The 22,677-nt window shown below is 47.1% G+C and overlaps 5 protein-coding genes across 8 annotated transcripts in view; 4 read left to right on the plus strand and 1 right to left on the minus strand.

Moving 5' to 3' along the window:
• Positions 1 to 7,601, plus strand: part of LOC101073949 (disintegrin and metalloproteinase domain-containing protein 12-like) — a 59,844-nt gene extending 52,243 nt beyond the window's left edge. Inside the window, exons 16-23 of the mRNA XM_011616184.2 lie at positions 755 to 953; positions 1,048 to 1,125; positions 2,182 to 2,290; positions 2,476 to 2,611; positions 2,690 to 2,807; positions 3,914 to 4,138; positions 5,994 to 6,175; positions 6,252 to 7,601. Of these exons, the coding sequence (XP_011614486.2) occupies positions 755 to 953; positions 1,048 to 1,125; positions 2,182 to 2,290; positions 2,476 to 2,611; positions 2,690 to 2,807; positions 3,914 to 4,138; positions 5,994 to 6,175; positions 6,252 to 6,321 (1,117 nt within the window). The 3' untranslated portion in view covers positions 6,322 to 7,601. The remainder of the gene's footprint in view (positions 1 to 754; positions 954 to 1,047; positions 1,126 to 2,181; positions 2,291 to 2,475; positions 2,612 to 2,689; positions 2,808 to 3,913; positions 4,139 to 5,993; positions 6,176 to 6,251) is intronic.
• A 223-nt stretch (positions 7,602 to 7,824) lies between these two features.
• dhx32a (DEAH (Asp-Glu-Ala-His) box polypeptide 32a) lies at positions 7,825 to 12,832 on the plus strand. Its single transcript, XM_029839694.1, has 11 exons — positions 7,825 to 8,717; positions 9,296 to 9,489; positions 10,014 to 10,386; positions 10,463 to 10,702; positions 10,782 to 10,875; positions 10,956 to 11,105; positions 11,464 to 11,655; positions 11,725 to 11,853; positions 11,937 to 12,127; positions 12,206 to 12,396; positions 12,584 to 12,832. Exons 1-11 carry the CDS (start codon positions 8,469 to 8,471, stop codon positions 12,780 to 12,782), a joined length of 2,202 nt encoding a protein of 733 aa, XP_029695554.1. The 5' UTR covers positions 7,825 to 8,468; the 3' UTR covers positions 12,783 to 12,832.
• Positions 12,833 to 12,978: 146 nt separating this feature from the next.
• Positions 12,979 to 15,165, minus strand: bccip (BRCA2 and CDKN1A interacting protein). The gene is made up of 7 exons (XM_003961147.3): positions 14,932 to 15,165; positions 14,573 to 14,647; positions 14,403 to 14,483; positions 14,231 to 14,320; positions 13,962 to 14,149; positions 13,713 to 13,881; positions 12,979 to 13,526 (listed from the first exon to the last, which is right to left on the minus strand). Exons 1-7 carry the CDS (start codon positions 15,070 to 15,072, stop codon positions 13,356 to 13,358), a joined length of 915 nt encoding a protein of 304 aa, XP_003961196.1. The 5' UTR covers positions 15,073 to 15,165; the 3' UTR covers positions 12,979 to 13,355.
• Positions 15,166 to 15,206: 41 nt separating this feature from the next.
• On the plus strand, positions 15,207 to 17,858 carry uros (uroporphyrinogen III synthase). Of its 4 annotated transcripts, none has more exons than XM_011616371.2 (10): positions 15,207 to 15,323; positions 15,934 to 16,001; positions 16,090 to 16,173; positions 16,264 to 16,360; positions 16,451 to 16,525; positions 16,862 to 16,936; positions 17,019 to 17,102; positions 17,218 to 17,303; positions 17,371 to 17,469; positions 17,541 to 17,858. In XM_011616371.2, the coding sequence occupies exons 2-10, from the start codon at positions 15,939 to 15,941 to the stop codon at positions 17,661 to 17,663; spliced, it is 786 nt and encodes a 261-aa protein (XP_011614673.2). In that variant the 5' UTR covers positions 15,207 to 15,323; positions 15,934 to 15,938; the 3' UTR covers positions 17,664 to 17,858. The 4 variants fall into 4 exon arrangements, with proteins under 4 accessions (XP_011614673.2, XP_003961197.2, XP_011614769.2 ...); XM_003961148.3 differs by lacking the exon at positions 15,207 to 15,323 and adding an exon at positions 15,391 to 15,495; XM_011616467.2 differs by lacking the exon at positions 15,207 to 15,323 and adding an exon at positions 15,505 to 15,720.
• Positions 17,859 to 18,017: 159 nt separating this feature from the next.
• mmp21 (matrix metallopeptidase 21) lies at positions 18,018 to 21,405 on the plus strand. The gene is made up of 7 exons (XM_011616249.2): positions 18,018 to 18,293; positions 18,359 to 19,184; positions 19,258 to 19,397; positions 19,489 to 19,630; positions 19,898 to 20,155; positions 20,224 to 20,396; positions 20,601 to 21,405. Exons 1-7 carry the CDS (start codon positions 18,141 to 18,143, stop codon positions 20,904 to 20,906), a joined length of 1,998 nt encoding a protein of 665 aa, XP_011614551.2. The 5' UTR covers positions 18,018 to 18,140; the 3' UTR covers positions 20,907 to 21,405.
• The last annotated feature ends 1,272 nt before the right edge of the window (positions 21,406 to 22,677 follow it).

The following is a 22,677-nucleotide window of genomic DNA, read 5'->3' on the forward strand; positions in this document are numbered from 1 at the left end:
ATTAGCATATCTGAAAATTAAAAATTCATTGAGTGTAACTCAGAAGCTGTACATTAGTGTCACTTGGCCTCATAAGCTGGTACATTTTTTTTAAATCAGCGCCTCAATTAATTGCTCTTTAATTTGTATTAAATATATTTATTCGGCAAAGGAAGTCTGTTTATGTGCGTGTAGAGGCCTTCAACGGACCGCACAGTGGTTCCTCTGACGGGTGGGACGTAATTAAGCGAAACAATATCGCTCCCTCCGTGATTCAGCAGTGAGAGTGAGGAGATGTTTTAAGCCGATGACAGGAACACTTGGCCATGGATCAGCACCGCGGCAACTACCTACACTGACAGAATCCATTGTTGGGAAAAATGGAATCGGAAAAAGATCCGATCAATTTCTCCACATCGCAAATAATCAGGGGGGAGAAATTCCCATCGGGCACTGCCAACGTCTCGTTCTGCGCAGCAATGTTTTTTAATCCCCCCCAAAACTTTAACATTAACTAACAAATATAATTAGTACACTTGGCATGCTGTTTGAAAGCTTATAGTGACTTGGAGACATCCAGGCTGATGGAAAATATCTGGGGTTATGGCCTTAGAAACACATAAACAAGCTTCCTCTCTGGCAAGTCTCTCTAATTGGATGCCAAGAATGACAGAATAATAAAGAAATAACCACATGTAGTGTATACACATTTGGTAAAGTGACGTGATTCAATTATCGCAGTTTTTTTCTCCCCTGTTCCTGGTTCTCTTTGCAGCGATGCTAAATGTGGCAAAATCCAATGTCAAGGAGGAGCCAACCGCCCCGTAATTGGTACCAATGCTGTTTCCATAGAAACGAATATTCCCTTGCAGGAAGGAGGGAGGATCCTGTGTCGGGGTACGCATGTTTATTTGGGCGACGACATGCCCGACCCCGGCCTGGTCCTGACGGGGACCAAGTGTGGAGAGGGACTGGTGAGAAACGGGCTCTGATGGGGCCCATCGCCTCTTAGAATTCCGATTTTTATGTTACGGTTGATTTTTTTTTTAACATGTATCTCCGCTTCAGATGTGCCTGAATCGCCAGTGCCAGAACGTCAGCGTTTTTGGCGTGCACGAGTGCTCGGCCAAGTGCAGCGGTCGAGGGGTGAGCACAGTACCTTGCTTGACTCTTCATACAAAAACTTTTGCGCACGTGCGGCACGGTTTCGGGGTGGATCGGCAGTCTCGCGGCGCTCTCACCACGATGATGCGACCCTCACTCCTCTCCCGCCCTGCGCAGACAAATTCTTTTGTACAAGACCATGCATTTGTCGCCATAGCAACAGCAGTCTCAAGTGGCCTCTGGTGGCTGCAGAACAGTTATGGTAAGAGCTATGACATTTCTGACGCGCTGGAGATAAAAGAAAGCGGGGAAAATAGCTAAAAATGTGTTTCTTTAATATTACAGGCTAACATTTTATGTACGGTCCTCACTGTTCTCTCCCCAGCTTAAAACAGAGGCTAATTTTAACAGTAATAGGTTCGAAATGACCCGAACACAGCGAGTGGGGAGCTGTCGCAATCGCTCGCAGTTAATCATTACAGATTTTGAAGGGTTCCATCAATTAGATATAATGGCTTCATTTATGCCAAGCGGGAGGCGCCATTCATCAAACTCTCAGGCAGTCGTCCTTGTCCCAAAAGCTGTTGGGAAGCTCAGGTTGTATTAGGACAAACACTGGGACACTGCCTTTGTGCCTCTGCCCTGGAAACATTCAACATTCCTATCTGTTTATCTTCCACGGATCTGTGAAGCTGTTTCACTAAAAAGATGTTTTCTGTCGGATTAGACGGGACACACATATGTGCACAGATTAGCTCAAGATGGAGCCCTGGGACGAAGGCCCGTGCTTATTGTATATTCCAAGGAATCTGGACAGGGAGACAATAGAGTTTTTAAAAATATCTGCGCTGGCCTGACATGACATACAGTATCTACTGTTTTTGAGTTTTTCATGGCTGTTTGGAATTATTTGGAAACATTTACGGCTTTCAAACGTGAGAATTGTCTCCTCTTATTTATTCGATGTAATAAAAGTAGTTTATCTATAGAGAATCAGCTATGAGTGCAGACAGGCGCTGGAACCGCACGAAGAAAGACGGACTGATGAGACCAGTTTCAGCTCATTTAACAGTTAATTGTCCATTTTAAACGCTGCAGGTGTGCAACAACAACAAGAACTGCCACTGTGAGGCCCACTGGGCCCCCCCGTTCTGCGACAAAGCGGGTTTTGGGGGGAGCGTCGAAAGCGGACCAATTAGATTAACAGGTAAGTTGGGCATTTCGCTCCAGGATGCCCAGTCCAGCATCTAGTCTGTGAGAATTTGTGAGAACATTCCAAGAGTTACAAACTTTTTTATGGCTTCCAATGAACCTTCCCGGCCAACTTATCCTCCACGGAAAAACTCATTAACTGACTTTGCTGTCCCTGTTCCCATGTGTGCTCGTGAGCAGACAGCAGGAACCTGACCGTGGGCATCCTGGTGGCCCTCCTCACTGTCCTGGGAGCCGGCTTGATTATCTGCGTCAAGAGGAAAACGCTCCAGGGGCTGCTCTTCACCAGCAAAAAGAACCCGATGGAGAAGCTCAGGTGCGTTTTTCGATGACATCATCCACTCATATCCTTTAAAGATGATTGAGATTGACATTTTTTTTTTCCAAATTCCAGATCTATCAGTGCTGATGCGAACAGAGCGGCGGCCGCGCCAAGCCAGCCTCCAGCCGTGAGCACGGCGTCTCCGTCTCGACCGGCCCCGCCCCCACCTCACAGCTCCAAAGTCTTCAAGGTCGAACCCATGTAGAAGCACATCTTATGGGGGGGTTTTGACACATCTTCTGGACACGATCCGCACGGCGTTGCGCTAAGCTAACGCTAATCGAGATTGGCATGTTGTTTTCACCGCACCTCATTCTGATCCAATTAGGCCGTGGCGGCGGGAGGGTGGGAGCAGCATAATCTTTATTTTTAACAGCTGCCTCTTACACAAAGAATGCTAATGTGGGTGGTGGTTGGAGGAGAGGTGGGGGGGTTAACGTTGAGTATGCTGGTGCACATAATTGAAAGACAGTGCAGCTGTAATGAATTGTATGTCTACATCTCTTTGCGACTTAACGGCTTTATTGCTGCCAAGGCGTGCTTTTTTTTTTAATGGGGGGAGACCTGCGATCGATTGAGTTAGGGCCCGCTGCAACGAGAGGGGCCGTGGCAGGATTGACATTTGCGGTGCGCCTCGCCGTGCGGGTGAGGCGAGCGGAGGTGGAGGAGGTCTCTCGCTGAGATTGATGTGCTCTGTGAGTAGCATGTGGTTTTCGTTACAGCTCCCCAGTAAGAGGAGAAAGGATGTAAGGCTGTTTGATGTGGGTGCAGATTAGGTCACTTCCCACCTGGAGCTGCGTTGAATCGCTGCGTGTGTTTTTGAGTGTTGTCACAATACAGCATTCTTTGATTTTTAACACAACACTTTTTTTTTTTTTTTTATCTAGATACCTCAATGAATCTGCCGGCAGATATTTAACTTTTGGTCTGTATTTAATTAATTTCAAACGAGATGAGTCTTTTTTTTTTCATTAAAGAGTCAATTTTTTTCTGTTTTGCTGCCCAGTTTCATAAATTTTGATGAAAGCAAACCTAGCTTTTGCCTTCTTCGGTGACAAGAGAGGTAAAGCTCCAGATACTGATCCCATCACCTCTGTCTCAGTTGGGGGGGGGGGGTTAGCCGTGGTTTCCTTCACTTCGGTGGCTGCCAACAGCTCTGTTTGGTCCTTCATTTTGAAAGGTTACCTGAGAAGGAGTTGGAGAATAGTAAGCAGAAGGAGCGTTTGATTTATTCACCTCTGTCAGCAGGACCAGATGGCCCCCTCTCTGATTCTTCTTCTTTTGAACTTTCTGCAGGCTTCTCCTCACCATCGGCTGGAGCCGGTATTCCCGTCCGCTCCCTACCCTTCTCATAGCCTGCGTCCACTGCCCCAGTGCCCTCCTGTTCACCTCAGCCACCCCGTCCCCGTGTCTCTGACGTTGTCCCTGTCTCCTGGGCCCATGCAGCCGAGGCCCCCGGTGCCTCCACCTCACGTCCACATTGGAGGCAGAGCTCGTCACGGCTCCTGCAGGATGGTGATGGTGAGATAATTCTTATTTTTATGCGATTAAACCTCTGCACCTTCTCCTCTGGGACTCCCGCAGCCTTTCATCCCAATAAATGATGACCTGACCTACGAAGATGGGTCTGATGTGACCTTTTTCTTGGCTCCTGTGGGTTTTAGGGTACAACACAAAATATACATGATGACAGCTACAAAACATGAATAAAGACGCTAAAAAGCCCTCTTCATCCAGACTTTAAATCCACAACGAAGTGCCACATAAATAATAAAAATGGATCCAGACTGGCAGAGAGACGGAGGGAAAAGATGAAACAGCAACTGGAGGCAGGAAGTACGTCCAAATATCACAGGGTGGTAAATCTGGTGCTGCTGAGATTCTGATGGCTTTGTTGATGGGATAAGAATGCCAGAGGTTTGCAGCGTTAATTCTCCTTCTCCCAGCAATTCCCTAAATCTGGTATCTGACTTTAATCTGGTTTAAATCTCTGTAGGCAGAAACATGGCGATACAGACACTCGTGATGTGTCTCGAAATCATCTAAATTACAGATGCAGACATCGCTGGCGTTAGCCGGGTCCACTGCAGCTTTGTTGCCTCGAGGACGAGAAATTAAGAGATGAATCACTGGATAATTGATTATTCACCGGCCTGATGGAAGCTGCTCATACAGAATGAAGAGGAAAGGCGATTTATTAGGCTCACTAGTGATTAACAGACTAGTCTCTTTTAGGCTACAGCACAAATGGCACTACCGGGGAGCTAGAGGCACGCTGGGCTAATTAGAGGTGTGCTCAACATATAATGGGCTTTTATTCTCGTACGGAATAATGGAGGGGGTCACGTCGGTGCTCTGGGTTTTAGGCACATGAAGGAATTATCAAATAAGGGAAAGAATTCCTTTTTACCTCTGCTGGTGCCATTAATGACTGCGGTAACAACTGCCTGTATAAACATTTAAGATTGTAAACAGTGAATAAAACGCAACAGCTGAGATATAATCTGATGTGTTTATTAAAGGAAAGCCCGCGGGTACGTAAAGGGTGGCGTGTAAACAGAAAACGAGCGTGACTCTAATTTAAAATGCCCATTTGGTGGGCCCTGATAGGTTCCCAAGCACCTGTGAAGCAGCTGAGGTCCAGAAGCTCTTGGCCATGTTGTGACTTCAGGAACTAGATTTCCCTTCCTTCTCATCTTTCTGCTACGCATCGTCAAAGTGTGGAGCTCCACATGTCCGTCGGCATCACTTTATGTTTTGACTTTGTAAACTGCTCAAAAGCTGTTTGGCTGCTGTGAGATGCTGAAAAAGTCCCCCGTCCTTCCCCTCTCTTCAGAGGGTGAGTTCTGTGCTGAAGGACATGAGAGCCTTGTTGAAGCCCATGGAGTGATTTATTATTTTTAATTTTTTATTATTATACATCATGTGTTGCCAGTGCCATTGTGGTTAGTACCTTGCTAACGTTCCATTCTGCTGGGCATTTACGGGACAATTGCATGACAATATCCAATAAGAAAGTGGCACTTCACACAAAACGTGGAATAAAACATAGGAATTATGTTTTAAATAGGAAACCCTGGCTGTATGGGTGAGTGAGCTCTGAGTTCCCTCCTGATGTTTGTGGGAGGCTTTACCCCAGAGGGGAAGACGCGAATAGAGACCAGATGAGGGCGAGGTAACAGTCCTCCATCATGATTTCAGTCTCCAGATTAAAACCACATGACAGTTCCTCTCACAGAGGCGAGCAGCTCGGGCCGGGCCGCCCCCGGCCCTGAGCGGGGGACCGGGCCTGCACGCTGGGGTCGCAGTTGTCAGACTGTGACTGCCCCCTGGTGGTGATGGGCTCTAATTGTTTGGACGTGTTTGTGTCTCCCAGGAGATGGAAAAGCCCAGCCCGCCTCAGAAACCCCTCCCTGCTGATCCGAGGAGCACCCGTGTGGTTCGAAGCCCCTCGGTGGTGCAGGGTCACATTCTAGTCCAGGGTCCCTCTGTTGTCTGTGGCCCCCCAACAGCCCCCCGGGTACCCACACCTGTCCGGCCGGCCCTGCACCCTAAGAGGTCAGTTTTACTATTCGCCAGATTTATGCAAACACAACACTATTAATGACCATTCCCGCTCTCGTCCCTCTTCTAGACCCAGTCCCAAACACCCCCCAACTCTACCAAAGCCTTGCTTCGTTGCCAACGTCAAATTCAACAGCTGAGACCCAGGAGGAAGTTGCGATAAGACACTAAGAATTTTGCACTATGAAAACTCTGGAAACCTTAAAAACATGGCGGCTCCTCCGGGTTTCCTGTCTGGAGACGGTGTCCGTCCGGTGCTCTGTCTCTGAATGGTGCTACCAGTCTGAGCTCAGGTACATTGTGAAGTATTTATATTCTGTATTTATTGCCACTCGTTGCACTGTGCCAACACTTTTACTGCACAGCAGCAACTTTGAGGTTTCCTGTCTTTTTAAAATTTGTCGTTTGCGTCCATTACATGAATTGTCCTTCGTGAGGGATGTAAAACTCATACAAGGATAAACAATACAAGGAACAATCTGTGAAATTATTGATTTGAGAAAGGCTTTTTGTGAAATGTGTTCAAATGAAGGGAGCTTTTTTTTGCTCAGCAAGAGGGGATGGAGGAAAAAATACTGCAATGAAGGATGAGCGGGAGCTGCAACAGGCGTGCACTCAGAGAAATGAATAGTTGTCCTTGGAGAAGAAGTTCTGGTCTGTTTCTTCAACGTTTATAACTCAGAAATGTAAAGAGCTGAATTATAAAATGCCACTGACATTTCTGTTTTGATTAACAAGCTCCGGGGATTGTGGGTAGCAACATATGAAGCCAACACAAAGAGACTGAACTGCTAAAGGTCACGTGTGTTTCCCTCCGTCTCTGTCTACACACAAGGAGCACGTTTTATTTTTTGGATGGATTCACTTGACAAGGACACCTCAGCCACAAAGTGTCGGGGGGTGAACAGTAAACAATGAGCCACGAAGAACCGAAGCATCTTATTTTTCGTTCCGTTTCGGTTGCTTTTCTATGCTTTTCCAATTTTGGATACTGGGATGACTTGTTAAAACTGATCTACACGTCAGACAAAAGGAAGGAAAAAAGAAAAAGTACGTACTGGGATTGAAATAACTGAACTGTTTTCATTTAGCAACATGCTGTATATACCCTCGCTGTGAGCAGCGTCTCCTTTACCCACTGCTCCCCTGTTAGCTGGTTTTAGATTTTTGTTACTTTTGATACGGTTACCTTTAATACTGCACTTGTTTTGCGTCTGCCGCTTTGTTTCTGTCGCCTTTCTGCAGCACGCCGTCTTGGAGTCGCCCGACTGTACAAACGCCATGTTGCAGGTGAAACCGTCTGTGTGATGAATGCTTCTTTGTTTTTATTGATTCTTTGATACACCACATGTAAAGAAAACACTTTATGTGTCTGGTCCTGGTATTCTCAGCAGTATTATTAAAGCAGTTTTTCAAGCACTGTGCAAGTTCTTCTTTGATGCAGTAAAATGGAATAAATGAGCACGTTTCAAAACGTTTTTCAGCAGCTTATAAAGAGGGAAGCCTTGGTGAAGTCACTGCTGAGAGCTATTGACAGGAGCGAAGGTTGAACAGTGTGTTTGACCTGGACTGATCAATACACACATTTATGGACGTCATACGTGTGTCATATGAGAGAGAGTGGAGGCAATATTTAAAATTGTATTGACATTTGACCTTTGGATCACAGCTTTAATCCTTAGTTCTTATCTATGTATTGCAAAATTGTACAATTCATTTAATAACAGAACATTTGACTCCTGAGTCTCGACGAAGAAAAATAAATCTCGAATTCAGATTATGGTCACAACACAAAAGTTTCAATTTACGTGTGTACAATTCATGTTAACCAAAAATACAAGAATGTTTAGGTGACTTTCGTTTTGGGCTTATTTTTAAGCCGTCTTAAATCAACGAATACATTTCTCTGTTATTGATTTAATATTGATCTACTGATCTGTACGTTTGTGAATATTAGGGATGTGAGGTAAACCTTGTTTTCCACGTGACTGTGGGGTCTGATCCCCCACACCCCCTCAGTTTAGCCCTCGGCTCTGTCGGACGCGCATTAGAACACGTCGGCGACAATTACGCGCCGGTGCGCACCGCGCGTCAAGCAGCCTCCCTCATTTGGAACGACGCTAAAGTTTAGCCAGTTTTATTGCTTCTGATCGTGTTTGTTAGGTAATTGGCTTTTATTTAACAGGCTTTTTTGGGGGGGAAACTAGTAATAATAATAATCACACATCTAACCGAATGGACCGATCGCGGGGTTGCTAGGAAACTCCTACTTTACGCATGATCCAACATGTCCGAGGAAAGTATCCCACAGAAGAGTGACAGTGAGGACTGTCCCACAGAAGACTCCTTCGGCTTCGGTGACGATCTGGAGTTAAATCAGTTCGACGGTCTGCCTTTTTCCTCCCGTTACTACAAACTACTGAAGGAGAGGAAGAGCCTGTCCGTGTGGCGGGTCAGGTGCGAGTTTGAAGATGCTCTGGCGAACAACCAAATGGTGATTGTGTCGGGAGCGGCAAAGACTGGCAGGAGCACGCAGGTACGGCACGGCTTCATGCATCTTCTTTCCTCTGCGGGCCGGAGGGTGAAGCAATCAGGCCTGATGAAATATTGATGGAAAAAACGCTTTTTACTCTCGTCGTTTGAGCCTCAAAATACTCCAGCATCCAATCTGCGTGCCAGAGCGAGCGTGTGAGTGTGTGGGCTGATTTGAATCTAAAATTACACCGCTCTCCATTCTTTGACATGCACTCGAACGCGAAGCGGCACCGCTGTGACAAGCTGCATAAACAGGCTGCCCAGCTCAGCAGATGCTGTTCAGGCTGTCCAAACTGCTGCCTGAAGCCTCACAAAGGCTCCGGTGGGGGTTGTTAGGGGAGCCCCTGCTGCTAAGCCCTGATCCGCTGGAGCCGCCTGGTGCTGCCAAAGCAATTTTCCATTATGAGAGATAACACCATAGGATATCTCCTGTCACCGCTCCTGTGCGCTGTCACAGACGCCGTTGTTTGGATTCCAAGGCAGCATGTGTCACTGAAAACTGCAGGGAAAATATTGCATCGTATACATTCCTGTTTCCTTAATTCTAACCTGCGGCTATTTTTCTGAGCCTGCTTTCAGATCCCCCAGTGGTGTGCCGAGTTCTGCCTGTCGGCCCAGTACCAGCACGGCATGGTCGTGTGCACGCAGACCAACGGGCAGCAGGCTGTAGGTCTGGCCTTGCGCGTGGCCGATGAAATGGACGTCAACATCGGCCACGAAGTGGGCTACACCATCCCATTGGAGACCTGTTGCTCCTCCGACACCATTCTCAGGTTTGTTGATGAGTCGATGAGCTGCCTGCTAACCCATGTTGATGTGCAGGGATGAGCCCCGGGCCACTTTCCTCCAGAACTGGGGTCCACTGGGCTGTGATTATAGCAATTTAGTGTCTCTAAAAAAGAAAAAGCCCATACACAATGTTACCAGAGTCAAACTGAGGGCTGGGCTCAACTTTAGGTTAGACCTTGTTTCAAAATGTCACCCTTGTCTCTTACATTTCAGGTAAATAAGCCAAGAAGCCCTTCATCTTCTCTGTGCCAACATCCTTCCAGTTTCTGTTTGATAAAAACTCAAATTATTCCTGGATATGTTCTGCCACCTCCGTGTGATCTCTCTGATCTGCTACCCTCTGCACTTTTGTCAAGATTTTCACTCTAAAAATAAAATAACCGCGCTATAATCTTGTTTCTTTCGCTTGAAAGAAGTTTTCTCAAATGTCTTTCGAGGTCTTTAACACTGAAATGACCCTGAAGTTTCCCATTCCTGTTAATCTAGTTCCTGTTGAACTGTCACTCAGGTACTGCACTGACAACATGCTCCTCAGAGAGATGATGTCCGACCCTTTCCTGGAGAGCTACGGCGTCATCATCATCGATCAGGCTCACGAAAGGACGGTTGGCACCGACGTGCTGTTGGGTCTTCTCAAAGACGTCCTTGTGCAGAGGCCAGATCTCAGAGTGGTGGTTCTCACCGTCTCACCCATGGAAGACAAGCTCCTGAGCCACTTCTGGGACATGCCTTCAATCCGCCTGGAGGTTTCCTTTGCTGCTGATGTTGTCCACAGTCCGGGCGGGAGCAAAGATTACTTCTACTCGGCACTGAGACTGGTGCTGGAGATCCATCGCACCAAGGAGGACGGAGATGTTATCGTGTTTTTTGCCTCATCCGAGGTATAAGATGTTTTTAATTGGTTTGATTGAAGTATCACACGTTTTACTAATGTCACGTACACGGTGTCTTCTTCAGGAGGTTGATTGTGCCTATAGGATCCTCAAGAAAGAAGGTTCCAGGCAGGGGGGTGAGCTGGGCCGAGTGGTGCCTGTGATCCTTTGTCCTCCTGAAGGAGGCTCACCATCTGTCCTGACCGAGGAACCAAATTCCAAGAGATCCAGGAAGATTTTCCTGGCAACACCGAGGGAAGAGGACATGTGGTGGCCTGCAGAGTCTGTCAGCTTTGTGGTTGACACAGGGGTCCAGAAAAAGATGGTAAATTATGACCAACTACCCCAACGCTCTCTCTGAAATCAGGAATTTGCTGATATTGTCATGCTCTTGGGCCTCAAAGGTGTATAATCCAAGAATAAGGGCGAGCTCGGAAGTGCTCGGTCCAATCAGTCGATGTCAGGTCCAACTTCGGAGACAGTTGTCTGGAGCAGCGGGTATGTCCACGAAATCACTCTAAAGGTTTAGTTTGTTTCTGATTGGGAAAAATGTTGGATTAACCGAATTTATGTTGTAGGGAAGTGTTTCTGCCTGTACCCAGAAGACGGTCAACTTCCCTCAGAGAACTGTCCACAGATCCTGGAGGCCAACATTACACCCACTGTCCTGTTCCTGAAGAGGATGGAGATAGCTGGCCTCAGGCAGTGCGATTTCATGGACAGACCAGGTCTGCGAGTGGAAATAGCCGGGTTCACTGTTCCCACAAAAGAAGGTGGATGGTTGGGGGGTGGTGGGGGGAGGGGGGGTCTTCGTGGAGAGGAAGCCCGAATGAATTTCGCCTGTGTAGCTGTTTGGGTCCAGTCAGCCATGATTTAGCTGAAATGACAGGACTTCGCTGCTATTGTCTGAACTCTGACTCGCCTGCCACGAACAGAACGGGTCAAAAGAGGCCAGCTCATTAACAATTAACATGTCTGGTCAGGACAGCTCCGGAAAAGTACAATGAAAATGGAGCTGCAATCTCCAAAAATCTCAGCAAACCGGGAGATGGTATTTAAGAAACGTTTATCTCTTTCTCCCTGTAGGCCCTGAGGGTCTCATGCAAGCATTGGAAGAGCTAGATTACCTCGCAGCGTTGGATGATGATGGTAACCTGTCTGAGATTGGAATCATAATGTCTGAAATCCCCCTGGACCCGCAGTTGGCCAAAGCGTTGCTGGCATCCTGCGAGTTTGACTGCGTGAGCGAGATGTTGACCATCGCGGCGATGCTTTCGGGTACGAGGAAATTGGCCGGTCTTTTTGAATCTCGTCGATGACAACGTCCTCGTTTGGTTTGTGCTCCAGCGCCAAGTTGCTACGTGAACATGACGCGGGAGGCTGCCCAGCGACACAGGAAGTTCCAGCACCCTGAAGGCGATCACTTCACCCTCATCAACATCTACAATGCTTTCAAACAAAGCCAAACAGCACAATGTAACTTGAGTCTCCAGCCTGTTTTATTTATATTTTGTAAGTTTTATCAAGGTGATTTGACATTAAACCACTGTTTACCCCAGATTCGAGTCCGGAAAAGTGGTGCGAGGACAATTTCCTAGATCACTCGTCCCTGAAGACAGCTGAGGCCGTCCGATCAGAGCTGACAGACACCCTGAACAGAATCGAGCTCCCCATTTCCGAAGCCTCGTTTGGAACCAAGACCAACACCCACAACATCAAAAGAGCCCTGTTGGCTGGGTTCTTCATGCAAGTGTGTGGAGGTTCTACATCTTTGGTCCAATTAGTGTCCAAACAGTCTGGGTCGGATTTAACTATGTGATTTCCTAAGATCGCTCGAGATGTGGACGGAGCTGGAAACTACTTCATTCTGACACACAAGCACGTCGCCCTCATTCATCCGCTCTCCAGCTACGGGGCCCAATCGCACAAGCTGGGGCTGCCAGAATGGGTGGTCTTCCACGAGTACACGCTGTCAGAGGACAACTGCATTAGAACCGTCTCTGAAATTTCCCCTCAGGTGTAAGTCGACACAGATATGCACGCACAAATTGATTTTATTTCTTTCTTTCATCGTATTACTGTAACAAACATGTTTGGTGTCACACTAAAACTGGGACATTTCCTCAGTTTAAATCTAATCCTCTTACAACAGCTGTCATTCCTAATGTAATGAAAAGCATTAAATCTGTTTGTTTTGACTCTTTAGGTTCATTCAAATGGCCCCGCTCTACTTTTTCTACAACCTGCCCCCTAGTGAAAGTAAAGAGATGCTGCAAGACATGTTGGACCCAGTTGGGTCTACAAAATGTACAAAGGAGGAACTAAGCGCCACCACAGCCAGCACTGAGGCCAAGAGCAGCTGTGCAGAGGCGCCGCAGACTGCTGACAGATGTGCGATTCAGTGAAGTCATAAATTGAGCGGGAGTACAACCAAATGTATTTGTTTTGTGAAATGGGAATCATACACTGTAAAATGCAATTATTCATTTTGATGGTTCTAAGTCGTGTTTTCTCATGTCAAATTTTGGAAATTTAGAAATAAATCAGTGTGTGGATACTATGTGCTCCACTATTAAAATAAAGACAATCCCTACACCCACTGCACCGACAAAAGGTGGTCTGAATCGGTCTTTATTGATGAGTGAAACTTGGTTACAGAAATATGCTACTCCCACGAGCACTGAATTATTAAAAACAAGACGGTGCATCAGCAGAAGGTGTATTCATGGAACTTTACATCACTACATCAGTACCAAAAACCTGCATATCGGCATGTTTCACTTTGGGGGTTCATGTCAAAATTCACAAACTGGTTTCTGTTTATAAGGTATATTTGTACAACAAAAGCAGTACAATCGAGTTGAGAAGACTGTAAAAAAACAATAAATTCCTGATATCGTTACATCGCCATACTCCTACTGAACCGTATCCAAGGGCCTGACTGTGTTCAAGGGGCAGGTCACCGTTTATTGTGAGCCTCACACCGTTAGGTATTCTTTCAGTTTGTCCATAATGGCAGGCATTCTGTCAGCTGGTATCAGCATTACTGTCCTGAAAGGTTTCATGGGTACGTCGTCGTACGACCACCTGCCGCTCAAACAGGAGTCTGCCTCGTCCTGGACAGAGTAGTGGAACTTGATGGTGGCTTGCTGTAAAGAAGACAAATTTAAATAGTGATTTAAGCATTATTGATGGCACATTAACATTATTTTATTGCGGACTGGCCCCAATGGCTGAGAGTTATGAGTCGTTACTGTACAAATAAGTTCGCATTTTAATTACATCCGTGTATGTTGTGAGAGGATTAACATTAAATGCAACTGTAGAGTCTTCACCTCATAAAAGAACTCCTCTTCTGCATTGACAAACATGTATTCCTCTTTTGGAGCTCCTCCTCTGGCTGGAATATTCTTGCTCGCCTCTTTGCAGGTCTTACTGATCATCAGACAGTAGTGACACCTCCCGCTGGGTTTATTCGTTCTTTGGGCCTCCGCTATCTCATCCCTGCAGACATAATCAGGCTCATTTTATTTGTCAACAACCTTCTAAAGAGATAAATGATATATAGCACAACAACAACTTACTGGAGATGTTTGTGCAGTGGAAGCGCGATCTGTGGTGGCACATTGATGAAGCGTTCACTCAATAGCAGCCCCACAGGTTTGCTGGTGTCATTGAGGACCTTCTCGAGCTGCTCCATCATGCTGTGAGTCGAGTTCTTCTCGCACTGATTTAGAATAAGCTCCTTCACTTCTTCCACACACTGCACACCCTGTCAACAACAGCGGCATGACTTTAGGATTTAAATGAATAACAACAATAGAGAGTTGGTGATGCGTGCTAATGCAGTTACCTTCCTCTCTGTGAGGTTGAGCATGGTGGTTAAACCAAATACTTCATCGGGCTCACCATCATCATCGCTATCTTCTGGCACCTCCGCTTGCTGGAGCACAGTAAATAATGGAGGACAACCTGAGTATCGCCTGTAACATCTGAGTTTATTTGAAAACCACTGGGGAACTCACCCTGACCACACTGCCAACGTGATTCTGCTGAATGATGATGTCTGTCATCTCTGATGTATTAACATGAGCCTTCAGGAAGAGCTGTTTCCAAACATAAACGAGACATAAGTGAGGCCAAGCAATACAGATTAATAGAATTTAAAGCATTTCTTTAAAAGAAATGTTCAGACCTGTTGTAGAAGCTTTTTGATGCCATTATAGTCGTTGTCAGAAATGGTGTGTGCTTCAAAGTCCACCACAACCTCCTGAAACAGCAATAAAGCGCATAGATGAAACACTTGGCAGATTATCACATTTTATGACAAATTGTTTCTACGAGTTGCGTATTCACTTTCCTTTAAACAAAATTTGTGCATGCTCAGCCGCTGAAAGAACATTATATTTGGATTTATTTCCTATAGCTATAACTTAAATGTCTGACGGTAGCCTTCAATGGTCGTTTCCTAGTAGCACACAGCTGCTCAACTAGCGAGCTAACTAGCTTCTGGCTAGCAAGGCCTTGAGATAATGTTCCTTTCTCTGTCTTTACCTCATTAATCTCTTCCTCGGATGCCTCGCTGTCTTCCTCTTCAGAATCGTCTTCATCTTCGGGAATGTCTTCTGAACTGTTCTCGCTGTCTTCGGGATTTTTATCCAAACCTACCGCTCTCTTCTTAGCAGAAGAAGCCATGCCGAAAACAGTTGACAACACGCGTGTAAATACAGTGGGCGGGGCAGAGAACGGGTCACAGTTATCCCGGAAGCTAAAACTGGGCAACCGCCATTTTGGCTCTGACGCCAAGGATTTCTATTTCCAAGCGATCAACACGTGAGCCAAAATGTAGCCTTGTGACCTGGCGACTAAATGGAAGAAACCATTTCATTTATTAAAAAAGAGGACCACAGTCAAATTAAATCCATATAAATTTATTAGTGGACCAAGCATGTGATTCATTTCATTTAAAAAAGTTCTAATACGCTATTTTATAGAGTAAAAGAGTTAAGTTAAGTTTTATAGAGTTACATTTTTAAGCTTTTTGTGAGATATTTAATTTTTACCCCCCCCCCCCCTTTCTTGATGAAGTCATACGCTAAACTGTGGGGTAATTTCAAGGTATCTGAATTGCTTACATTATTTGGGCTTCGAGAACGTTTTTATACTTATGTTATTGTACGCTACGAGAGAAACATAATAATCATGTATCATACTGTGCTGTGCAAAAATGTCAGGTCCTATTAAGGAGTCTACAGCTGTGGGCTGTAGCTGTGTTTGCTAATATCAACACAGAGGAGAGAAGCCACGTCTCAGCAACGTACACAAACACAAATTCGCCAAGACGTCGGTGTCTTATTTTGATTATTCTCACATAGAACAATAATGGTGACTCAGCTATACTGTTATCTGCTTGCAGATTACGACGGTTTTAGGGTGTAGCCTAACTTGCGGTGTCTTCACACCCTTTGCTGTTTGCATTTCTCCTGCAGAATTTAAATTTCACGCTTGCACTTGTTTCCTTTGTCACATTCTGTCTTTTTCGTTTAAATTCCTCAGACAAAATGAACGTGTTACTACTTAAAGAGCCAAGAGATGGGGAGTCTGGAATTGATCCTTACATTAAGGTAGATGCTTGTACCTAGTTGTATTATAAACCTGCACTTTTAATACTTTTATGTGCTTTTGAAATTGGAACTTATTGTGACATCACAGGAGCTGGCATCACATGGACACACAGCAACCCTCATTCCTGTGTTATCTTTTGCGTTGGTCTCATTAAGTACATTGTCAGATAAGGTAAAGTTTTATTTACCTTGTTTAAATCATTTAATGCATGTGTTATTGCATTTGTATCATTTTTCATGTTGCCTGTTGTTTCTATATTAGCTTTTCCAACCAGAAAAACATGGCGGTCTTATATTTACCAGTCCGAGAGCCGTGGAGGCTGTGAAGATGTGCTTGGAAGCAGAGAAAAGAGTTGAAGGTCATTTATGTTTTACGTCGCACCTTAAAATAAACTTCCAATGCTGCCCGCTAAGACTCGTGGAAACTTTGTCCTAATGGTCATTTTCAGAATGGAACAATTGTGTAAGAGACCAATGGAACGCCAAGTCCGTCTATGTGGTCGGGAAGGCGACGGCGGCTTTAGGTGAGTGACCTTCATCCTCTCGCTGCCTCCTTCGCCTGCACTTGAATAGTCGCTGCTAATAGCGGCAGAGTGTGGCGGCCACCTGGTGTTTTGACGACACCGGCGTGCGAAGTGGTGTCACTGCCTCCGGTCAGGATGAAGCGGGTCGTATAAATGTGACGCTTCGCTGTGATGCGACCTGATTCGCTCCTCCCAAACAAGCAGGTGCAGCGTCTTCCTGACGTCCTTTTCTTCAGCCTGTTATCTTTTTTTTTTTTACAAGTTGTCTTGTGCCAGTAAATCTGTTGCGGTTTATTTGACTAAACTAAACATTACGATGCATTCTGTCGTCCACAGTGCGCAGTCTGGGTCTGACCCCTCTAGGTGAGGACACGGGGACGGCGGAGGTCTTATCGCGTGTTATCATTGAACGTAAGCTATCGCACGCCCTTGGGCCTCACCGTCAGCTCCGCCACTACGCTGTTCTGACGATCCTTAATCCTCGACATCGCAGGAGAAGACACAAATATCCCGCCGCTGTTTTTCCCCTGCGGTTCCATCAAAAGAGAGGTTCTGCCTACGGCGTTAAGAGGGAGCGGTGAGCCTGTCCTCCTGTCAAGCGCTGTTAAAAGTCCCATTGGGGGTCGATACTAATTAAAAAGCAATAATTGCTTTGTCGTTATCATCAAGGGGGTTTGTGTCTTTGTCTCCAGGAGTCCCCTTAGAGACGCTGACTGTCTATCAAACGGCTGAACATCCCAATCTGGAGGAGAATCTAAGGAGCTATTTCACGGAGCAGGTAAAACCCCAAGGACTTTCGGAGAGCGCTGCTGTGTGCAGTTGTTCATCAGGCTCCACGTTCACAGGGAACGCCGGCCAGCATCGCTTTCTTCAGCCCATCGGGGGTGAAGTTCTGCCTGGAGACGGTGCGCAGGCTGTCTGGCGACCAGCTGCCTCAGATAAAGGTGTGACACGTTCGTCCTTAAAACTCCGACACAACCATGCGGCTGCTAATCTCTCTATAACGTCTCTGCAGTTTGCAGCCATTGGACCGACGACAGAGGAGGCGATGGCTGCGGAGGGTCTGTGCGTCAGCTGCGCCGCGGAAAAGCCGACAGCGGGACACCTCGCTGCAGCGATAGCTAAAGCTCTCCAGTAGCACCCCCCCCCCCGTGGTCGGGCCTCAGTCCACACCATTGAATTGTACAGGCTGTATTATTTATGTGCTTGATCTGTTTGCTCATCCTACGAGTTTTATTTTTGTATATTGCCTAGCCGCACCAAGCTAATTCTGTGAAATCTGCTCCATGAAGTCGGATGTTGGAAATAAATTTGGCTCCGTGCGGCGAGCGTGTGTGTTTCGTGTGTGCGTCTCATCCATTCAGAGCAGGTGCTGGCACACGCCGGCCTGTCCTGAGGCGCTATTGTCCACGGGGAAGTGAGGATTTTCGCACGTTCCCACCGAACGACAGCAGAACCGTTTAAAACCAGCGGAGCATGTGTAGCACATCAATGCCGGCCAGTAAAAGCGGGTTTATTTTTCACCCCGTCCCACCCCGGTGGTCTCCCTATAAAGCACTCCTCTTCTTTCACCTGCCATTTTTACCTGTAAAGCCTCGAGTACACCGGCGCCACGATGCTGACTTTGATCCAGCTGATTCTTTTGCTTTTTTGGACGAGCGTCGGCTCAGCCGGCGCGGAGAAACTTTACCATCGCCGGGATCGTTCTGATGTGCGGATCGTGCACGCTAATCAGGCCCGGGTTATAACGGACAAGCACGCCGCAGAGGTACGCCGCACGTTCACTTGTTGGCGCCAGGGCTCGTGTTGAACTCACTTGTCTTCTGCCTGCAGGTATTTCTCTCTAGGTATGGATTCATCAAGCCGGTGAACTGGGAGGAGGCCCAGTTTGAGGGCTCTGCCAGCGCTTTCACAGATGACTTCCTGGAGGACTTTGGAGACGCCGTCCTGGAGGGATCATCCCAGCATCCTTTAAGAAACCCGGCCTGGGACGGCAAGGACCCCGACGGTGCGAGTCAATCCTTTATTTCAGCACTTGAGGAGTTCCAGAGGGTGTCGGGCCTGCCTGTCACTGGCGTGTTTGATGGGGCCACCAAGGAAGCTATGAACAAACCCAGATGCGGAGTCCCGGACAAGGAGGTCGACCGGAACGCCGCCGTGGACCCTGAGAGCAGCTCCTCAGCCAGTGACACTGTTAATGAGACCGACGCTAACAGGACAGCGACTAATAGCTCTGTTTCTGCCGACTCGTTCGAAGATGACGCGTATCATTTAAATGACACGGATGGTTTTGACCTAAAAGGTCACATTTCAAACAACACTTCTGTTAATGGGTCACATGATGGTGACATGGGCAATACCAGCGCTAGCACGCACCAGAGCCAGGCGGGGCACCGCAGGAAACACCACCTGGCTACTCTGATATCTAAAAACAGGCAGCGGAGGGACGTGAGCGAGCGCGGCTACGTGGCCTTTTCCAAGAGGCTGTTAAAATGGCGGCTGATAGGAGAAGGCTACAGCAGCCAGCTGACTGTGGAGGAGCAGAGGTACATCTTCAGGCTGGCCTTCAGGATGTGGAGCGAGGTGTCGCCGCTGGAGTTTGTGGAGGACATGCGCTCGCCACTGGAGGACGTGGACATCAGGCTGGGGTTTGGGACAGGTACGCTCACGCAGAGGGTTTTTAATGATTCGCCCAGAACCCAGCTGTTCTAAAGTTCCTGTACTCTGAACAGGAAGACATCTGGGTTGCAACCAGAGGTTTGACGGTACTGGACAGGAATTTGCACACGCGTGGTTCCTTGGAGACATTCACTTTGATGATGATGAGCATTTTACTGCTCCAAACACAGGCAGTGGCATCAGCCTTCTCAAAGTAAGCACACACACACACACACACACACACTGTGGAATGTTAATATTACGCCTTTCGCTCACTAATATTTATACTGGTTTCTTCATTTGAGGTGGCGGTTCATGAGATCGGCCATGTTTTGGGGCTGCCACACATCTACAGATCGGGATCTATCATGCAGCCCAGCTACCTGCCCCAGGAGTCCAGCTTTGAGATGGGCTGGATGGACAGAAAGGCCATACAGCATCTCTACGGTACCAGCGACATCTAGTGGACGCGCTGTGTCATTGCAGTCACCAGTGTTTTTAATGAATAATTTAGATTTGATAAAGGGGGGAAATTTTGCAGATCGTTTTTGTTTGGATTTATAACACAATCTTCCAAATCTCAGACGAATCTTTTGCTTGAAAAAAGCTGCCGTACATTTAATGTATTAATTGCTTATCTGGCGATTTAAGCAGCTTTAAATTTAAATGATTTTTGCCGATGATATTGTGACAGCAGCTTCTGTCCGATCAAAGGGGGCTGTAACGGACGATTCAGCACAGTGTTTGATTGGATCCGGAAAGAGAAGACGCCCTACGGGGAGGTGGTCGTCCGCTTTAACACCTATTTCATGAGGGACGGCTGGTACTGGCTGTATGAGAACCGAAACAACCGAACACGCTACGGCGACCCGGTCACGCTGCAGATCGGCTGGCACGGCCTCCCCAAAGACGGCGTGGACGCGTACGTGCACGTGTGGTCGAGAAAAAGAGACACGGTTTATTTCTTCAAAGGTGAGCCTCCAAGCGTGGTTTCCCTTTGTCACAAACTGCAGGAGATATCCAAGTGTTCCTCTACACAGGAACTCGGTTCTGGAGGTACGACAGTGAGAACGACCGGGTGTTCACACTGGACCCTGAAGGTCGGCGCTACCCCAGGCCGATCTCCGAGGGCTTCCCAGGGGTGATCGGCCCCATCGACACAGCCTTCTATGACAGGAGGGACTCCCACATCTACTTCTTTAAAAATGCCCTCGTAAGAATTGATTTACTTTTCTGTGCATGAAAAATCGAGGGTGCGAGGAACAAAGCCAGAACCTTTTAATGGATCTAGTGCTCCATTAAAACTTCAATATTTTGCCAGAACAGCAGATTGATCCGTGGTAGATTTAATGGCGTGCTCCTCAGGAGCGACCTTCCATATTAAACCGATCCGGTCCACGTGTGTCTGCTCCAACAGGTGTACGCCTTCAACGTCGGAGCGAACGCCCTGGCGAGAGGCTTCCCCAAGAGCATCCGAGAGGTTTTCCCCGCCGTGCGGCGCGGAGACCATCCAGACGGCCACATCGACGCCGCCTACTTCTCCTACACCCACGGCGCCGTCTTTCTGCTCAAAGGGTCGCGCTTCTGGCGGGTGGCGGGCAGCCGCGAACGCCGGCGCCGGCTCCCTCTGCCGCGGAACGGCCTGCTGCCGCACGAGGAGGTGGGAGAGCAGTGGTTCGACATCTGCAACGTGCACCCCACCGCCCTCAAGCTGAAGCGCTGAGGGCGCGGAGAATCCGTTCATCACGACCCCGACCGGCCTCCTCCCTCGGAGGACGGACCTGAAATGGATCAGAAAACAATCATCCTCGCAAATTAAACGTCATCAGTAAAAAATGTGGGAACCATCTGTCCGTCAGTTCTCTGACAACCCCTCCTGTTATCAAAAGCATAACCTACGCTGAGGAAAAGGGGCGCTGTGGTGGCAGCTAATGTTTAATTTTATGGCAATTTATTTTGAGCGCGTTCCAGAGAAATGGACATTGATTCTGTAATCGATGGCGTATGTGAAAACTGGTTGCTTTAGCTCGTCTGTGGTGATTAGGCTCCTGGCGGGCCCCAGATAACTAGCACGGTGCTCCAGGCGCTCTGCGAGCTGTATTAATAAACCAAAGTTGAAATCAATGACGGGCAAAGGAGCAAAATGTCAGGGAGCTACAGGGAAGCTGTCAGAAGATGAAATGCGAAGGTGTGAGAATACAAATAAACCCACTTGTTTGTGAGTTTGAGTCATCTTACGTGTGTGTGGATGCAAAACAGCGTTTTTCTATCAGATTAAACCGAACATTTGTTCGTCTATAAAGCGGAATATGCTTTGAATGGGGGGTGTTTGCTGTTGCTGTGCCATGTTGACATTTGTCTGGGTTATTGGCACACTGGTAAAATGTGATGTTTTCTGATCTGTTTCTTCCTTCCATGATGGGGCAACGACAGTTCTCCGTGTGGAGAAATCCAAAGTGAAGTCCTTAATTCACCCGAGTCTCCTCCACTAAAAACCATTTTTGCAGTTGGTGCCGATGGTGATGCTCTCTCATGATTTGTGAGGGGGGGGGCTTTACTGACAGCATTTCAAGGCTCCCTTCAACAAAATCAAACAGTATGGGAAGAAGAATGAACTGGATATTATAAACTAGACTCATCTCATAGAAACAGAAGTAGAAACCTTCTGTTTGCGCGATCGTACCGTCCCAAAACAATCACGTTGACCCTTAAATGAGACATTACAGCCTCTGTCGCCATAAATACATTTAAGATCAGCCTGCTAAATTTCAAGGCTGGAATAAGTAAAAGTATATTTTTAGTGGTATCAAAACCATTCTTTATTCAGTCTTACAAAATAACGATCAAGTATTGCGCCTTTTGCTCTTTGGTTCTCGTGTCATTTGCATCCTCCCACACACTATTACCTCACTCTGTTTTCTCTAGATCTGTAGCTGCCGTCTTAAAACTGAAATGTGCACAGAAGAGGTCGGACCCCAGCGGCTCCTTTATTCCAAAGATGGCCAGTAGGGGGCAGCCTCGGCCCGCGCGATAATCCAAATAGGCCTGAAGGCAGGGAACCATGTTCGGAGTTGGGATTTTTAAACCAGTTCACACAAACTGTTGTCAGTTTTAAACGCTTGCGTAGGGCACAATCGCGATTCAGTGTATTTTTGTTAATTTTGGGGGTATTCCCCCACCTCCTCTGCTGTGGAAAAGCTGACATCCGTCTGGTTTTTTTTTTTATGGAAATAAATCCAAGTGCCTCTGCTTTGTTTCACCGTGCCCAAAAGGGAGTTTGGCACCGAAGCTGGAGTGTGGATTTATTCCGCAGATGCAAGTGTGGAATTCAGACCTTCCTGAAAAGCGGATTTTGATTTGAAAGTTGCTTGGCGCATTAACCCTGAGTGACATTGTTAACAAGGCTCTAGCTTGTTCACAGTTGCTCCAGGAAACACAAAGAAATCTCTCACCTCAGTCAGAAAAAGAAGAGAAAGACAATAAAGATGCATTTA

The sequence above is a fragment of the Takifugu rubripes genome, chromosome 1, assembly GCF_901000725.2.
Source record: "Takifugu rubripes chromosome 1, fTakRub1.2, whole genome shotgun sequence".
NCBI classification, from domain to species: Eukaryota; Metazoa; Chordata; class Actinopteri; order Tetraodontiformes; family Tetraodontidae; genus Takifugu; species Takifugu rubripes.

What these genes read in the sequence shown, in the direction of transcription:
- dhx32a (XM_029839694.1), top strand. Translation starts at nt 8,469, where the DNA reads ATGTCCGAGGAAAGTATCCCACAGAAGAGTGACAGTGAGGACTGTCCC. An exon ending in TCCTCCGACACCATTCTCAG is followed by an intron (nt 9,490 to 10,013) that starts GTTTGTTGATGA and finishes ACTGTCACTCAG; the next exon opens with GTACTGCACTGACAACATGC. An exon ending in TCTGAAATTTCCCCTCAGGT is followed by an intron (nt 12,397 to 12,583) that starts GTAAGTCGACAC and finishes TTGACTCTTTAG; the next exon opens with GTTCATTCAAATGGCCCCGC.
- uros (XM_011616371.2), top strand. Translation starts at nt 15,939, where the DNA reads ATGAACGTGTTACTACTTAAAGAGCCAAGAGATGGGGAGTCTGGAATT. An exon ending in ATCGCGTGTTATCATTGAAC is followed by an intron (nt 16,937 to 17,018) that starts GTAAGCTATCGC and finishes TCGACATCGCAG; the next exon opens with GAGAAGACACAAATATCCCG. An exon ending in ACCAGCTGCCTCAGATAAAG is followed by an intron (nt 17,470 to 17,540) that starts GTGTGACACGTT and finishes ACGTCTCTGCAG; the next exon opens with TTTGCAGCCATTGGACCGAC.
- mmp21 (XM_011616249.2), top strand. Translation starts at nt 18,141, where the DNA reads ATGCTGACTTTGATCCAGCTGATTCTTTTGCTTTTTTGGACGAGCGTC. An exon ending in CGGACAAGCACGCCGCAGAG is followed by an intron (nt 18,294 to 18,358) that starts GTACGCCGCACG and finishes TTCTGCCTGCAG; the next exon opens with GTATTTCTCTCTAGGTATGG. An exon ending in ACTTCTTTAAAAATGCCCTC is followed by an intron (nt 20,397 to 20,600) that starts GTAAGAATTGAT and finishes CTGCTCCAACAG; the next exon opens with GTGTACGCCTTCAACGTCGG.
- bccip (XM_003961147.3), bottom strand. Translation starts at nt 15,072, where the DNA reads ATGGCTTCTTCTGCTAAGAAGAGAGCGGTAGGTTTGGATAAAAATCCC. An exon ending in CCGAGGAAGAGATTAATGAG is followed by an intron (nt 14,648 to 14,931) that starts GTAAAGACAGAG and finishes TTGCTGTTTCAG; the next exon opens with GAGGTTGTGGTGGACTTTGA. An exon ending in AAGAGGAGTTCTTTTATGAG is followed by an intron (nt 13,527 to 13,712) that starts GTGAAGACTCTA and finishes TCTTCTTTACAG; the next exon opens with CAAGCCACCATCAAGTTCCA.